General features: G+C 43.6%; 1 protein-coding gene across 7 annotated transcripts in view; it reads left to right on the plus strand.

Moving 5' to 3' along the window:
* RYR3 (ryanodine receptor 3) overlaps window positions 1-17,920 on the plus strand; it is a 566,003-nt gene that overhangs the window by 498,106 nt on the left and 49,977 nt on the right. For 5 of the 7 annotated variants that reach the window (XM_005559076.5, XM_065547708.2, XM_065547709.2 and 2 more), the window contains exons 68-75: window positions 716-803; window positions 1,817-1,909; window positions 7,513-7,527; window positions 10,573-10,743; window positions 11,072-11,131; window positions 12,641-12,772; window positions 13,240-13,352; window positions 16,970-17,066. In XM_005559076.5, the coding sequence (XP_005559133.3) occupies window positions 716-803; window positions 1,817-1,909; window positions 7,513-7,527; window positions 10,573-10,743; window positions 11,072-11,131; window positions 12,641-12,772; window positions 13,240-13,352; window positions 16,970-17,066 (769 nt within the window). The remainder of the gene's footprint in view (window positions 1-715; window positions 804-1,816; window positions 1,910-7,512; window positions 7,528-10,572; window positions 10,744-11,071; window positions 11,132-12,640; window positions 12,773-13,239; window positions 13,353-16,969; window positions 17,067-17,920) is intronic. The other 2 variants (XM_005559077.5, XM_015452594.4) reach the window with 1 other exon arrangement.

The following is a 17,920-nucleotide window of genomic DNA, read 5'->3' on the forward strand; positions in this document are numbered from 1 at the left end:
AGAAAGGACTGAATTCCTGAAACTGCAGTTCAGCCTTCTTGGTGCTACTGCAAAATTTCTTAACTAGTCTATTTTTTTTTTTATGAATAATGCTTATTTATAGGGAATCTTCAAACCATTTTAGAGGGCATAGATAAGGATAATTGATCTCTGCTTATACACTTCAAATCACAGTGAAAAACATACTATCTTACAAAATTTCATTGATAAAACTGGCTTTAAAGGAAAAGGGGTGGGACGTGAACTGTTGAGAGTGCTCAGAATTTCAGAGGTTTGACGATGACAAATGTCAAGGACAAGGTTAGATGTCATAGCGACCAAGACTTGCCTACCTTTGCTAGCCTTATATATGAAGGGAAGCATCTCCCAAAACTTAGAGCTTAACCTACTAATCAGTTTAAAGAAAAAACATAACCTACTTTTGACCATTTTGAAATGTTGATATCTGACATCAGTTTGCTAAGGTAATTCTTGAATCCTTTGGCAGATGGAAATAATTATCGTAGATCCTTCAAGAAATCTACTGTCATTATGTGCCTATATCTAAATGTTTAAGGAATATATTGCTATCTAGTCTCCCTGATTATTGTTTTCATATGAGAATGCAGTATGATCTGGATAAATGCTTGTCGACAGTGTTGGTATAATTTTTAGGGTGTGAATACTTTAATCCCTACTGATTTTCAAATGCCTATTCATGTACTTTTGGACCCAGATCTAACTGGCTGAAAAGCCCTGATGCTGATTCTGACCAGCTCTTCCGCATGGTGGCAGAAGTCTTCATCCTGTGGTGTAAATCTCACGTAAGAACACATTTGGGCCCTGGGTTTAGAATGGCTGTGAAAGCTGCAGACCTTGGAAAACCGTTGATGATAAAAAGTCAAACGCTGTAAAATATTCGAAGAGATGTATTCTGAGCCATGTGTGAGGACCATGACCCATGACCCTGCCTCAGGAAGTCCTGAGAACATGCGCCCAAGGTGGTTGGGTTACAGCTTGACTTTATACACTTCAGCGGGACAGAAGTTACTGACAGAGGTGTAATCAATAAATGTAAAGTATACCTTGGTTCAGCCCGGAAAGGCAGGACATCTTAACAGGGGTAGGTAGTGGGTGTCCGGGTCATAGGTGGATTCAAAGATTTTCTGATTGACAGTTGTCAATCAGAAAGAGTTATTATCTAAAAACCTGGAATCAATAGAAACAGTATCTGAGTTAAGACAAAAGATTGTGGAGACCAACATTCTTATTATGTAGATGAAGTCTCCTGCGTGGCCACCCATAGAGACAACAGCTGACAAATGTTTCATATTCAGACATTTCCAAGGTGCTAGACTCTCATTTAATCTCTTGAAGATCAGGAAAAGACCTGGAAAGGGAAGGGTATTCTTTATAGAATGTGAATTTTCCCCACAGGAGAGACAGCTATGCAGAGCGTTTTCAAAATATGTCAAATAAATATATTTTGGGGTAAAATATTTTTATTTCCTTCAGGGCCTGCTCTCTGTCTTGTGATGCTATACTAGAGTCAGGTTGGAATTTGGTGTCTTATTGCTACCAAGAGTATTCTGTCAGTCTTAAGATCTCTATTTTAATGTTAATGCTGGTCATATGCCTAAACTCTAAAAGGGAGAGGGTATAGTGAGACATGCCTGACCCCCTCTTCCCATCACGGATGAATTAGTTTTTCAGGTGTCTTTGGAATCACCTTGGCTGAGAGGAGGGGTCTATTCAATTACATGGGGAGCTTAGAATCTTATTTTTGGTTTACAGAACTTTCTTGTAATGTTTGCTTTTTCAATTCTTTCCCACTTAGAACTTCAAGAGGGAAGAGCAAAATTTTGTGATTCAGAATGAAATTAATAATTTGGCATTTTTAACTGGAGACAGCAAAAGCAAGATGTCAAAAGTAAGTCCTTAGAAATCAATTCCAAAAACTCTTCAACCTTAACCTCAGCCATGACTTGGATCTATTTCATATTTTCTGGGGATTAACACTGTACTGCATTTAGGTCAAACTATATAACCAACAGTCTCTGCTGCTGTTTCTTTGAGAATGAGCCAGAAGAAACTGCTCTCAAATAAGCATGGTCATCACATTTTATGAATAAATAGCTGCTTGTATGTCAAAAAGCTTAAGTTTCACGACTTGCCTAAGGCATTTGAGAGGTCTCCAAAACAAAAGCTGCTGTTAGTGGTTTTAAAATAGAACTACTTCCTGTGTAGTGAGGATACAGAAATGCACATGCCTAGAGCCACCTTTTGATAGCTAGGAAAAAATTACCTTGCTTTGTAGATTTTGACAGCACGTACTCTTACATCATGCTTGTTTTCCTCCTATCTGTAATATTCAATACCTGTTGTATTTCAGCTGTGTTGATCTCTTAATGCCTTCTGTTTCTTTTTCATGACAGTTGTACTCAGAAAGCCAAACATTTGTCCATTTCCTTAAGGAAATGTTTGAGAAAGGGCATATCAGACCTCTGTCTGAAGAAGGAGTAACCTAGAGAGAGAGCATAGCAGGAATACAAGCGGCACAACTTAGCCTCCCAGCTCCTCTTACGTCAGCTCTGCACACGGAGGCTTCTTTATTTTGATTTAAGAGACTTCTCAGACATACTCCAAGTGTACATTCAAAATCAAAGCCTACTTAAATGTGATGTTTCTTACCCTTGACTCCGTATCCCCGAGAAATGTGCCTCAATGAGGGTTGATTTTATATGTCAAGTATGAGTGACATGTAATACCTGAGATGTGCATCTCTCTCATTGCTGGTACAGTGCTGCCCTTGAGGAACATCAAGGTGGAGTGTGCATGGGGACCCTCAGAAGTAAAAGTCAGCTCTGGAAAGATGAGAATCATGGGTTTGTAACAAAGCCCTTGGGCATCTTTCCAAATAACCATTTGGGATGGAGGTCTCATATATAAGCTGCAGACAAGGGGCTGGTATGACACCGAAAACGAAAACTTTAGCACCTGGAGCTCCAGCAAGCATAGCTAACTCTGGTCAGTTGCAATCATTCTGAGCTTTCTGTTGCCTTTATTTATGTTGGCACATTTCTTCCAACATGCAGAAGTTGACTGATAGAGTTTATAGTATACTCTATACACTTTTAGTATGCATTACTTGATAAAGTTTGACAGACAAAATTACGTACACACAAAATAGAGCAATCATCTTCCTGAGGAATCTTTGCTGCAGAGGGATCCTTTGTACTTTAGTTTTATTTGATTTTCCAAAATTCATTTTGCATTTGTCTTTTGGTAAACACATCTACTGTCATATGATGCAGATGAGGTTGGGTTTTTTCACATCCACCTTCCTGGGACAGCTAGCTTATCTTAAGTTGCCTCTGCAGGTCGTCTTACAGGTATCACAGCCTCTTCTTTGACTCACCTACCTACAGAAAGTCAATAAATCCCAGACAGATTCCATACTATCTTTTTTTTTTTTTAATTTTTTGAGATGGAGTCTCACTCTGTTGCCCAACTGGAGTGCAGTGGCATGATCTCAGCTCTCTGTGACCTCCGCCTCCCAGGTTCAAGCAATTCTCCTGCCTCAGCCTCCCAAATAGTTGGAGCTACAGGCACATGTCACCACACCCGGCTAATTTTTGTATTTTTAGTAGAGATGTGGAGTTTCGCCATGTTGGCCAGGCTGGTCTCGAACTCCTGACCTCAAGTGATCCACCTGCCTCGTCCTCCCAGAGTGCTGGGATTACAGGCATGAGCCACAGCTCCTGGCCCGATCTTCAAATTGGGGTAGATTCAATGGCTCAAGACTGAACCAGATTGTCAGGGAACGATCCCAAAGGAATGGAAATGACTCTGATACCAGGACTTGGATCCTGGATGAGCAGAAATGGCAAAGACATCTCAAACCTCTGGTAATGAATGAATGCTGAAGGTCCTTGGGTTTACATTTGGAAAAAGATGAGGTAACAGAAAATGGCATTTTAAAACCCACCTACTAACAAACTAACCTGACATTTTGTTCATTCACATCACCGAATGAGGAAAAGGAGGTGTTTGTTTCTTGACAAAGGATGGTCATTTTCAGAAGGTGGGCCTCTTCCTTGCTGGTCCGGTTAGTCTGTAGAGGCAAAGTCTTTTGTTTCATTTCTATTGTTATCATATGCCAATTATTTCTGAGCCAGATGGTATAGGGTCAAAATTACAATGTAATGAATGGAAGAGAGGACACTCCCTAGATGTTGAATACTATTTGCCATGGTCCTCAGGGTAACAAGTGTTCATGTTGTTCCTGTTGCCTGAGTTGGACACAGTGTAGTGGTAAATACACCAGAACGTGAAAGGAAGCTAAGTCTTCCGCCGGCCCAGCTGTTGGCTGGAGCTACACCTTGCATCATTCACTTAACTCCTCTGGGTCCCAGTTTTCCAATCTGCAGAATGGGGTTGAGCTCACTACCTGACTTCTCCCAGCTCTACTAAGATGTTCTGATTTAAAGTCAGTTTCAACAGTATCTCTAGGATAGAATAATATTTGAGAAATGTAGTGCATTATTTCAGACAGAGAGATACCATGCCTCCAATAAGCAGTAACTCATAGCCATTTCTGGTATTTTTTGGATGTGGAAGTACATACTGAGGGGTTAGGGGAGGAATATTCTTCCTCATCAGTTGACTCCCTATTGCATCTGCCTTCCCGCAATTAGATGTTCTCTCTACTACCTGATCTGAACAGTGACCTGTATTTGCTTTTATCTCCACTCTTAACTGAATTCTGGTGGTGTGAAAATGAAGTTAGCCTCAGTGTATATGGCAGGCTTTGTGGAGCTATGTGTATGTGAACGCCCTATGCCACACACACCACATATGCCATTGTGAATGGAAAGGCAGTGGAGAAAATATACAGTGAGCCTCGCTGTAACTACTTGATGAGTCGAAGGTCAGTTCAAAGATAACGTTATTTTTCTGGGGCAGTCAAAGCAGATTTTGCTTGTGAGAGCTCATTGTATATTTTGTGTATATAACACCAGTTTGCGAATGTATGTTAAGCTAAATGTAACTAAGCTGAGCAGGTGTTTTTTGTTTGGTTTTGAAACTTCTTTTGTTTCTGGAAAAATGACAGCAGCTTCCTCGGAAAGGAATGGTAAGTTAGAATGTATTCAGCCCAAGAAATGCCAATTCCTTGACCAAGGTTATAAACAATAAAATAAAAAAAAGTGTCGTGATGCAGGAAATATTAGAGTGCCTCATAGTTCAGAGCCACTCCACTCTGTGAAGCATGATTTCAGTGGATCGAAAAAGGACAGGAAATACTTTAGAAGCTATCTTTGAGTTTTTCAAGGGCATTCACACTTACATGTGTGAGTGAATTTTCTTGCTCATTCTCCCACTTTCATTCCCTCCCCTACCACTTTTCTCTTTTTTTTTTTTTTTTTTGAGATGGAGTCTCGCTCTGTCGCCCAGGCTGGAGTGCAGTGGCGCCATCTCGGCTCACTGCAAGCTCCGCCTCCCGGGTTCACGCCATTCTCCTGCCTCAGCCTCCCGAGTAGCTGGGACTACAGGCGCCCGCCACCTCGCCCGGCTAATTTTTTGTATTTTTAGTAGTGACGGGGTTTCACCGTGTTAGCCAGGATGGTCTCAATCTCCTGACCTCATGATCTGCCCACCTCAGCCTCCCAAAGTGCTGGGATTACAGGCGTGAGCCACCGCACCCGGCCTTCCCTTTTGTTTTTATTCCCTTTGTTCTTGCACTTCTGCTGTGTACTCACAGGCATGTGTGCGTACTCTGTCTCTCTCTCATAAACGTGCACATGGAACACACACTCATCCTCTTCCTCTCCCCTCCCACCCCCGTTTCAGCCTTCCCCTTTTCTCCCCCCTTCCCCTCCCTTCTCTCCACCTCTGCTTCTTTCCACCATTTCTTCCTTCCCTCCTGCCCTCCTCTCACTCTATCTCTTGCTTCTCATTCTCAGACTGACTGACAGAAAGTCTTCTTTTCCTCTGTCTAATGTTGGGTTGACTTGTCATTGCTTCAGTTACCTTCTCAGTGGGACAAGAGCTTCCCATAGCCCGGGCTTGCCTTTGTTCAGAATTCTGCCTGACACCAGCTCTCCCTGTGCCGTCCCCTTGTGATGTGTCCCCAAAGTCACTTACCCCACAAAAGCCTGTGTCTGTCTTTTAAGTTCTACACACAAAATCAACTGTCTGATTATAAGCTAACTACTGGTGATAGTTTATGATGTAAGCGTGGGGAGATGAAACAATTTTGAAGGTATAGGAATCTGTAAATTCCTATTAAGAAAATAAAACATGGGCCGGTGTGGTGACTCATACCTGTAATCCCAGTACTTTAGGAAGCTAAGGAGGGAGGATCACTTGAGGCCAAGAGTTCAGTAAGAGCCTGGGCAACATAGTGAAACCCTGTCTCTTAAGAAAAAAAAAAAAAGGAAGAAAGTGAAAGAAAATAAAATGTTTCTACCACCAATTTTTAAAAAGAATTTCATTAGAAAATTGCAGTGAGTTAACTAATCTTAGCAATATGTGACAGAACAAATAAAATTAGAATCTGTAGCCCCAACCAAAGGTATGTTTAAAGGTTGTAGCACAAGAAGGGAAATGCTGCATCTTTTAGGTTTTTTGGTGATCATGAATTACTTTGGCTATTCCTGGAGTACTTTCTGTTAATAAATCTTCCTTTTTCTTTTTTTTTTTTTTTTTTTTTTTTTTAAAGACACGGTGTCCCTCGGTTGCCCAGTCTGGAGTGCAGTGGTGTGATCGTAGCTCACTGCAACCTCGCACTCTTGAGCTCAAGTGATCCTCCTGCCTCAGCATCCCTAGTAGCTGGGACTATAGCACCCACCACCACACCCAGCTGAAATTTTTTTTTTTTTTTTGGTAAAGACAGTGGCTATGTTGCCCAGGCTGGTCTCAAATTCCTAGCTTCAAGTGATCTTCCCACCTCGGCCTCCCAAAGTTCTGGGATTACAGGCATGAGCTAGTGTGTCTGGCCTACACTCCCTTCTTTTAACATAAGCACAGGCATTGCCCCTTAGCTCAGTTCTCCCCTCTCTGTAGCCACAGATGTGCTGGAGTTGCTAATGTGGTGGGTAGAAGGAAGAAAGAAAATTGGGCCCTTTGGTTACGTGACCGATTGTCTATAGCCCACCCAGCTGAAAGGAGGGAGGTAGAAGGGCAGAGACTTCAGATTTGGCCACCTACAAGAACACTCTAGATCTAAAGACCAGCCTGGGTCGGGTCTGAGTGCCACACACTCTGGAGGGCTGCTTCTGGGTTGACCTTACCTGAGAAGTAGATTGCTTGGTCTGGATGTAAGTCCTTTGACCAAATTAACCTCCATCTTAACCTCCCACTCGCTCTTCATGCCATGCTCAACTGGCTTCCAGAAGCATTGAGTTTCTGTTGTGTTGGCTGAGAAGTGGGGGCTGAGAAGCTGTAACTAACATATAGTGCCTTATGCCTTAGAGCTCTGCTTTTACTGACTGACTCTTCTCCTTGTTTCTTCTCTTTTGTCTTTCCACACAGGCCATGCAAGTAAAGGTACAGGTCAAATGCATGACGTGTCTTTTCTGTCCTAGTATTAGAGATGCCAGGCTCTGGCCCCCTCTGCACTGTGATCACCATGGGGGTGGTACAGAATGGATTTTCCCGCCTGGAGGTCCCCCAGGCCTGCTCCAGGGAAGACAACTGCCTGTCAAAGAGTGAATGTAGGCCCTACCCACCCTTGGAATGGGGCAGCCTGGGAAGCCAGCCAAGCCTCACCCTAACCGAGGTCTCCTTGCTCTCTCTGCTCCCTTCTCCAGCTGCCCTCTCGGCAGCCACCACACTAACAGAGATAGGGATGACTGACAGGGCTTGAGAACCCACCACTCCTCATGGTGCTACCCAGGGTCAGAGTCCTGTTTTTTTATTAGTGGTCTCAGCCCTCTCACACTGTACATGTCCTGCCTCCTGTATAAGGCTCCCATGATTCAAAGAGAGTCTTCCAAAGACTACCCTGAGAGAATTTCCCAGTTACAGTTTCAGGTTATAACTGAACATTTTCTCTTCCTCTTCATTAATGTGTGTCAGCTGCCATTCTCCCAAACCCTCCGCTCCACACTATGCAGTGAAGAAGTGGAGATGCACGGGAACCAGGGCACGTGCAGCTCTGAGGAAGGGAAGATGAAGCCCAGGCGAGATAGACTTGCATCTGCATAGCTCAGAGGCTTACTTGCTGTGTGATCTTGGAAAACTTGCTTAACTTCCCTGAGCAATCCCAGTCTCATTTACAAAACTGGTTAATATTTCAGGGGTTTGGGGAGGATCATAGATGTTTTATGTAGCAGGCACATTGGAGTCATATTGCATATGCAGCATTTATGGTTAGAAGAACATGAGATCGGCCCAATCAAATAGAGAGTGAGCAGGAAATAATTTAGATTGTGTAATCAAATCCACATAGTCACACTTTTGAGCATATTGGTTCGATTGCATACTGTGTATTACCATTTATATTTTACATGTATATATACGTGAGACCACATAGTTTATCTACACGTAACAAGGTTCTGTGTTTTATGGATGATTTGAAACATTTTCAAGGGTAATGTAGACTATAAATGAGTTTTTCCCTGAGTCGCAACCTTTAGAATTTGAAACCTGGTGGTAGAATGGTGAGGAGCTCCGCGAGCACTCAGCCAGCGATCGTCGGCACACGCACAGTCTGGGCGAGGCAGCTTTTCCTTCCTGCCGTTTTCTGGAACACCAGGAGCCTCCTTCTCTTAACCCCATTTCTTTCCCTCCGTTTATATTTCTTACTGCCCCTCCCACTGCTGTCCAGGGGCTGACTGGTGTTTTGGAGCACTGGACACAAGGTACCCCTGCAACCAACAGAATTTTCTGGCAATGTTTGGCCAGACTGGGGTTCTGCTGGCCAGGGATTTTGCTGTGGTTTTGGTGATACTGTGATGCAATCACCTGAAAGTGCAGCCACCACAAGTGCTGAAAGAATTGACACTCTTCTTGAGAGCGTCCATTAATAATTTTGAAACTCTTTTGCCCTTTGGAAAGCAATTTAAAGTGATTAGGCCCAACACAGTGTTAATTCTGACCCTACTCTTCTCTTCCAAAAGCCTTTTCCCATAAAATGAATTCTGCCCAAGCCTGGGAGGACCAGGTCTTGCATGCCAGTTCCAGGGGAGGCATCTGGCGTGCTCCCAGAGCCCTGTACCTGTATGCCATGATAAACCACAGTGCTGCCCCCTCATTGCTGCAAACACTCTATGGCACCTCATAGCACAAAACTTTGGTGAGCACCACTTCCTTCTTTCCTGGAGTCCCTGACTTGCTTCTGGCTACCCAGCCCTCCCCACTTCCCGCAGGTGCCCACTGAGGCCCAGTCCTGCAAGCACGTACCACATGAGTGGCTCTGCTTCTCTGGAACCTGGAATCATGAAAACTGAGTCACCGCAGAGCCTTGTCTCCTTGAATCCACCTGAACCCACCATGTGATTTCCCTGTGCTGGAGATGCTGAGGGTTCTCAGTGGGTTGCCTAGGGCTGCTATTGTGGCATAGCCCAGTGCATTGGATTCCTCTCTTTTTTTTTTTTTTTCAACGTTTTGTTGTTGTTGTTGTTGTTGAGACTGAGTCTTGCTCTGTTGCCCAGGCTGGAGTGCAATGGCGTGATCGCATCTCACTGCAACCTCCGCCTCCTGGGTTCGAGCGATTCTCCTGCCTCAGCCTCCCGAGTAGCTGGGGTTACAGGCATGCACCACCACATCCACTAACTTTTGTATGTTTAGTAGAGATGGCGTTTTGCCATGTTACCCAGGCTGGTCTCAAACTCCTGACCTCAGTTGATCCACCCGCCTCGGCCTCCCAAAGTGCTGGAATTACAGGTGTGAGCCCCCGCACCTGGCCTGGATTCCTCTCTTAAACCCACAACTTCACTGAGTGAACTCTCTCTGAAAAGGATGAGAAGGCATAAGCCAAAGATGGGTACGAGCTTCCATGGATTGAGGAGTTCCTTTCTTTCCTGTCTGCAGTGTTTCTCCTGACTTTCCTTCAGCTGGATTCCAAAGAAGCCCTACTTTTAGATTTTCCTTTTCCTGTAAGAATTTGCATTGGCTCGTGGTGGGGAGGCTGTGTGAGGTGCTCCAAAACACCAGCTTCAGCTTTGGAAACACAGAGCAATTATTCTGTGCTGGATGCTCTTTCACATTTTTAGTGATTCCCCAGCATCAGAATTCTCAGAACTTTTCCGGGGCCATTTTTGTCAGTTACCAAATCATTCTTTTTGTGAACACCAGTTTACTTGTTCAGTCCAGAAGTGAGTGAGCAAAGACCATAGGCATCTGTGATGTGTGTGTAGTTATGTGGTTCTGTGTGCATGCGCAGAAGGAGAAGGCTCAGGGTTATGGCTGGTCTTTTATGGCTACCTAATTCGTCTTTGTTCAACACATTCTTTTCACTGTCCTTTGAAGTGTAGTAAGGCCCAGCCTATACTGACAGGGCCACGAGGAGGCAGGCTGCCTCTGACAGGAGGCCGTTCCTTTGGGAGAATCACTGAGCCCCTCTCTGTTTATTTCAACATCATCTCCTAGTCTGGAGGACAAGACCAGGAGCGGAAGAAAACAAAGCGGCGGGGAGACTTGTATTCCATCCAGACCTCCCTCATCGTGGCTGCACTCAAGAAAATGCTGCCCATTGGTTTGAATATGTGTACTCCAGGCGACCAGGAGCTGATCTCCCTCGCAAAATCGCGATACGGCCATGTAAGCTGCCTGTCTGCCTGGGCTGAATGTGTGATCCAGGTGGTGTCATGATAGGCGTTCGGCCCCTGAAGGGTTAGTCCTCCTCCTCTGGGGGGGCGGGGAGCAGATGAGCAGAAACTAATGTGTATGGAGGCAACAGGCCCTCATCTTTAAAACTGGTTTGGAAGTCAGTGTGTGCCCAATGGGACAAATCTCTGTAATGTTTTTCTTTCATTCTTCTAATAAAGATCCCAGCAAAACTGTGCCTTGACTCTCCACACATCCCCGTATGCTACTTGACAGTTCCATGGTGATCTCCAGGAATAAAATGTGACATCTCTTTCCACAGAGGGACACAGATGAAGAGGTCAGAGAACATCTGCGGAACAACTTGCACTTGCAGGAAAAGGTGATGACTCGGGACGGCAGCGAGAACTTACATGGGCTTTCCTTCCGGCTGGAATCTTCCAGCTTTTCACTTCCTTTACTCATGCTTCTTATATGTTCCAAAAACAGTTTTGGGGTATTTGTGTTTAATTGGTAGGACTAGCTCTCTCTTTTTATAATTATTGTTTTCAAAATTTACTGGTACATAAACCGCCCTTAATTTTGGGGTTGTTTTGCCCTTAATGTTTGTGCTTAGCTATTACAAAGAGGATGCAAACAGGCGTCCAATGAAGCATCTATTCCAATTTCCCGTTATGTGAATGTCAGGCCACAGCAGCGGGGTGGAGATTAGGTCTCAGAATTTACTGACCGTAAGTCTTGTTAAACAGTGCAGTGGACACCTGGGGGAAGTTTTAGCACCTCCTGCTCTAAAGAGATTTTGAAACAAAATACTTTTGTGTCTAGTTGGTACAATAAAAAGATATAATTTTAATTTTAAAGGCTATTTGAGATGTTTTAAAGCCTGTGAATCTGAATTACTCTTTCCTCAAATACATTATGCCCTGAGATAGAGAACTAAGCCAACACAGAAAGTATTTCCTTTCTACCCCAAACACATAGGAATGGTGGATAAAATATACTAGGAAAAAAAAAAAAAAGGCCATAAAAAGAATTCTCAAGGGCCGGAAAAAAAAAAATCTTAGGGGCTTGGTTTTTTAATAATTGTAAAGGAAGAGGAGTGTGGGACCTAATTACCCTAATTACCCACACTATGCGTAAATACAGAGCAAGAAACTTCCATAAAGTTAGCCTTGAACCAGTAAAACCCACAAATATTCCACAGAGAAACCCGTTAAACCACTTGGAGAGCCCCCATCTCCTAAAATATAAGCTGAGATGCCAATAGGTAAAATTCCTCCTGAAGACAAGCTCATATTCTTTTTAAATTACAAAGAGCACATCAGGAAATCTATTTAGAAAGTCAGCATATGAAACAAAGAGAAGAATTCAACCATAAGGAGCTATTGAAAGAGACATCAATGTAAATATAATTAAAACATTTAAAGAGATATAAAGGAAGTAATCGAACCCATAAAGCAATAATTGGATGCTATATTTTTAAAAAGGAGAAGGGGAGATGGGTTTGAAAAAAGACTTTATAGTCATTGTAAAAGTAAAAAGTAATCGAAGTAATCGTTGAAATTAAAAACCTAATGGTTAAAAATAGGCTACACATAGCTGAAATAATAATTAATAAATTAGAAGAGTGCTTTAAGGAAATCATCCAAAATGCAACACAGAGAGATGACGAGATAGAAAATATGACAGAAGCATTAAGAGACGTAGGAGTTAGAATGAGAAGTTCCTATACAGTATCTAGAGTGTTCCAGAAGATAACTGAGAAAATAAAAGTGAAGCCATAATAGGAGGAGAGTCTTGACTCCTACGGAACCATGGTAGGACCAAAAGGCTTCTTCAGTATAAGAGGTACAGGAAATTCCTCATCTTAGGAGTATGCTTCAATTTTCAGTCTGATGACCCAGCTGTAAAATGGCAGCTGAACCTCTACAAGGATGTTCTGAAGAGTGAAGAACCTTTCAATCCAGAAAAGACAGTGGAGCGTGTGCAGAGAATTTCAGCAGCTGTCTTCCACCTGGAACAGGTATGGAGCATCTGCCCTAAGGGATGGGGAAGCAGAAACACCCTGGACAGTACAAAGCTCCTCTCCACACTCAGCTCTTAGGTACAAGTGCCCTCATAAGACTGAGAAAACAAGGACCAAGGATCATCCCGGATCACCCCCTCGTGCCGTCTCGATGCCCTGTGATAGCAGACCTCTCCATTATTTCCCCTGCCAGTGTTTTGTGCATTCTTGCCATTAGCTCAAATGCCCTATTTAAGTCCCCTACCGTTAGTTAAGCTGCTATTAGGCAATAAATGACTAAAATTGGGAGAAAGAGGAACACCTAAGACTTTCACAACCGAAATATCTGCTCCTGGGTGCATTTTGCTAACTACAGTTGAGAAGCCAAAATTCTTCCAGAATGAAGAAGTCTGGGCTACAGGTGACTAGCTCCTGCCACCAGAAGATCAGCCTAATGTGCACCAACCCATGTGATCTCTTCTCAGGTGGAACAGCCTTTGAGGTCCAAGAAGGCCGTCTGGCACAAACTGCTATCAAAGCAACGGAAACGGGCAGTGGTGGCCTGCTTCAGGATGGCCCCTCTCTACAACCTGCCCAGGCAAGTATTTTGTCTTTTTTTTTTTCCTGGCATGTAAGCCAGTGATGGGAATGGAGGTATCCTCCCACAGTTGTGCTCTCTCACTCTTAATCCAAGGAATAGAAATTGGAATCCTTGGCCTATGGAGCTAGTGCAGTCTGCATAGTATAAGGGCCTGGCTAAGACAATCAAGCATAAAAACTGAAACCAGATGAGACTCTCTAGAGCCCATTCCTGTCAGGTCCACCATCTGTACCCTAAAGTCAGCCAAGTAAGCATATGGAAGTACACTACTTTTGCTGAGGTGGGATTCTTGGTTAGCATGTAAAGGCTTCTGGAAAAAAAAAGAAACTTGTCAGAAACATTTTACCCCAAATTCCATCAACAGGTCCAATATCACCATTGGACACTAAAATCACTTGACACTAAAATCACCATTTCCTCAGCAGGTACAGAAATGTAACTTGAACATCTTTTAGTACAGTGTACTAGCTGTCAAAATATAGAAAGGCTGGAGATGTCTCAAGAGGCTTGCCAGAGGCGCAATGCCTTTGGGTGTTTTAGCTTATACTTTGAAGTAAAATATATTTGGAGCTTTTTCTGAAAAGTTTGGGACATATCCTTGTCAATAGAGGGACTAGTATCAGTGACAGACTGGCCCAGAGTTGACCACCCAGACTGATTCAGTGTCTTTGGTGATACAGTAACATTCCTGTCCTCAGACTCATTGCAGAGTGGGTGTGGTTGGGTCTTCAGTCAATAAAAAAAGCTAGTAATTGAATATCAGCCTCCGTTTCATTGACTTATCAAATCAGGAGGAATATTCTCACTTGCTCAGGGAGAATAGGCTGACTTAGACAAGTGTATACTCTGAAGCTTATGTGAATCAATGTGTTTCTTTGGAATATCAGATAAAGGGCTATTCCTATGCTTGACATTTTGTTTTCATCAAATTGTGGATCTTGGTCATCATTTGTCCAGAGTAGCCTATAACCTCATCCTGAGCCAACTGACCACCTGGGCTTTCTTAGTTAGGGTCTTTGAAGATAGTTAAGAATGATGGTCTCGGCCGGTCGCAGTGGCTCACTCCTGTAATCCTCACAGTTTGGGAGGCTGAGGCGGGCGGATCACTTGAGGTCAGGAGATTGAGACCAGCCTGGCCAACATGGTGAAACCCTGTCTCTACTAAAAATACAAAAAAAACTTAGCCAAGCATGGTGGCGTGCGCCTGTAATCCCAGCTACTTGGGAGGCTGAGGCAGGAGAATCGCTTGAACCCAGGAGGCGGAGCTTGCAGTGAGCCGAGGTCGCGCCACTGCATTCCAGTCTGGGTGACAGAGTGAGACTCCATCTCAAAAAATAAAAATTAAAAAAAAAAAATCAATCAGGCTTGGTGGTGGCAGCCTGTAATCCCAGCTACTCAGGAGGCTGAAGCGGGAGAATCGCTTGAACCTGGGAGGCAGAGGTTGCAGTAAACTGAGATAGCGCCATTGCACTCCAGCCCGGGCAACAGAACGAGACTGTCTTCAAAAAAAAAAAAAAAAAAAGAATCACGGTTTCTGAGACACATACCTGCTCCAACAGATCTCTTTCAAGAAAACAGATTACTATCTTTGGAAGAGAATGAGGCACCACCAAATCAAGTAGAATTCCTGAATGAATAGCTGAGAAACAAGCTCGAGCAGTCCTGGGCATTAAGGCTGCTGAAGCGCTGACAGAAAAGTGAGATTCATAGCCTGTTAGAAAAAGCAAAAGTGCATAGAATTTGTGTTTGTTTTCTGGAAGTGTCAAAACATCAGAAAGTGTTTCCTTCCCTAGCTGGTTGAGATTTCTACCTGACATTGTGCTGAGGTGGCCTCCAAAAGAGCCCAGCTCTAAAGCACATGTCTCTAGGACCAGAACAGCTAGGCAGAAATTACATCTCTCAAAAACAAGCATTTTTTTCTAAATCCACTGAAGATATTAGTACCATCCTTACGTATCTGGGCTACACTTTCGGTAGTTTTACTCTGTATGGGTAAGAGTCAGTCACATTCACTATGTCCTTCATGAAGCATGACCGTCCCTAACCCAGTTGTTGTAGAGGAGCTGCTGTGGGTGATCTCTCCAGCGTGGAGTGCTGTAAGTAGATTTCATAACAACAGAGAAGCTGGTGATGCAGACAACTTGTCTTCTCCACCTTGTGATCCTCTAACTACGTAGAATCTCCCAAACTAAAGGGCTAAAGGGATTTATTTTATTATGTGGAAACTTTCTCTGATGCTAGTTTTTAAAAGAAAACTTGTATGCTTCTCTCCAGACACAAAATTAATCATTTCTTCCTGAGCACCTTTCAACAAGTTTGGCTGGAAAAGGTTAATGAAAAAACTCAGTATGACAGGCTTATACCCATTTTAATGGTAATGTAACCTGTGGAGAGACCTGCTCATTCTCTGCGCACTCCTCCTTTATTGACCATGATTTAACGTTACCATAAAAACACGAATTTGTACAATTTTCAGGAAGAATTCTGATTGGTCAGATTTGAAGAAAGATGGCAAGGGCTGTGTTCTACCAAAAACCATGACCAGGGCTTAATGACTCTGGTGTTGACTTTTGTCTTCCTCTCCTCTCCTTCCCTCCTCACCACTGTCCTCACATTTTGTAAACACTTAGCTGCTTTTGCTTTGCAGTGGCTAATACTCCCAGAAGTCAATCCTGGCTTATCGGGAGTGGCTCGTGCCAGTTATTCGGTGCACCCACATACCAGGGACATAACTCGAATCCATGAGGCACACAGAAAATATGCCAATGACGTAACGTGCTTAAACCTTGCCTTGTTAAGTAGAAGCTGGAGCACCTTACCAGTGTGGTTACTTGGAGAATGAAAAGAAGTCACACTTTGGTATTTTGGTATCTCTAAGATGAAACCACTGATCATCCGTATGACTTAGATTGGATTACCTAGAAGGGTGATCAGCCTAAAGGAATACCGAAATTGCCATAGGAAGCAAATACTTCAGGACTGCTACCTGGCCTCATGATTGATTTCTCACTGGAGAGGAAATGTGATAAAGACCCTATGAAGGCCGGGCGTGGTGGCTCACGCCTGTAATCCCAGCACTTTGGGAGGCTGAGACGGGCAGATCACAAGGTCAGGAGATCGAGACCATCCTGGCTAACACGGTGAAACCCCGTCTCTACTAAAAAATACAAAAAAATTAGCCGGGCGTGGTGGCGGTCGCCTGTAGTCCCAGCTACTCAGGAGGCTGAGGCATGAGAATGGTGGGAACCCGGGAGGCGGAGCTTGCAGTGAGCCGAGATCGCGCCACTGCACTCCAGCCTGGGTGACAGAGCAAGACTCCGTCTCAAAAAAAAAAAAAAAAAAGACCCTATGAGAACAGAGTAGGATTACCGATAACTGCCATGTCTTGCTAACCACTGTCATTTTCAGAAGATGCTCTAATATTCAAGACTCGTCATGGTAGAGGGTTCTGGTTTCTTTGAATTGAGCTCTGTGGTGTGCTACTGGCTACCCTGACCAATCAGAAGATAAGAATTGTACAAAAGTCTGTCCTGCTTACTAACCATTAACTGCCCAAACTAAAAGAACAAGTTCCATGGATCGCTCTTGACCTCCCTCTCACCCCTTCTGCTCAGGCACCGCTCTATTAACCTCTTCCTCCATGGCTATCAGAGATTTTGGATAGAAACAGAGGAGTATTCCTTTGAAGAGAAACTAGTACAGGATTTGGCTGTAAGTACTGACTGCCCTGGGAGCAGATATGGGTGTGGTTGAATTTGATTTCTGAATTCACGGGTGTGGTTGTAACAGTTAAACGTTCACAAGGAATCGTGTGTATACATTTGAAAAGCACTAACTGTGTAAATGCTCGGGGAGGCCCTGCTAATGGTTGTAGGAGCCAGAGGATGAATATTCCCTTGGAGGTGCTAATACTATCATCATCATCCTCATCGTCGCTGTTAACAACTAATATTTATTGAAATGCGCAGCCATGTCATGGGGGGTTCATGCTAAGTGAAGTTTTGAGCACCATTGGTTGCAGGAGGCCACCCCAGCCATAGCCCCACATTCCTACTCAGTAGTTCTGCTTTGGGGAAGGTGCATCTAGATACCCTTCCTGCATCTTACATTTCTATATTTGGTCTTTCAGAAAATTTGGCATACCTTGTCTCTAACAGATTTCATGCTCTAAAGTCACTTAAAATGACACACGAGGGGGAAACTTACTGCAGAGGTGCCACAGAGCCGCATTCTGGTTCAGAGAGAAAATAAACCCTCCTCTCTGGCCAGCCTGTGGTTCTTTTTCTCCTTCTCCCACGAACCTTTTTCTCTCATCACTCACTCTGTCTGTTCATCTTGTCCTGTGTTTCTGACAGTCACTCTTTTCTGAATGTCTTTCTATCGTCCCGTCACCCTCTGTTTCTTTCCTTCTTTTTTAAAGCCTTTTCCTATTGTTTTCCTTCCCTTTGTCTTTATGTCTTTCATTCTTCTCATGTATTCCTGTTGGTGAGAAAGACACTCGTTGTTTTTCTCAGTTTCTTGATGAGTGTGAAGGTGAAAATGAGCGTCATTTCAGCCCTCTACTT

The sequence above is a fragment of the Macaca fascicularis genome, chromosome 7 (assembly GCF_037993035.2).
Source record: "Macaca fascicularis isolate 582-1 chromosome 7, T2T-MFA8v1.1".
Classification (NCBI taxonomy): Eukaryota; Metazoa; Chordata; class Mammalia; order Primates; family Cercopithecidae; genus Macaca; species Macaca fascicularis.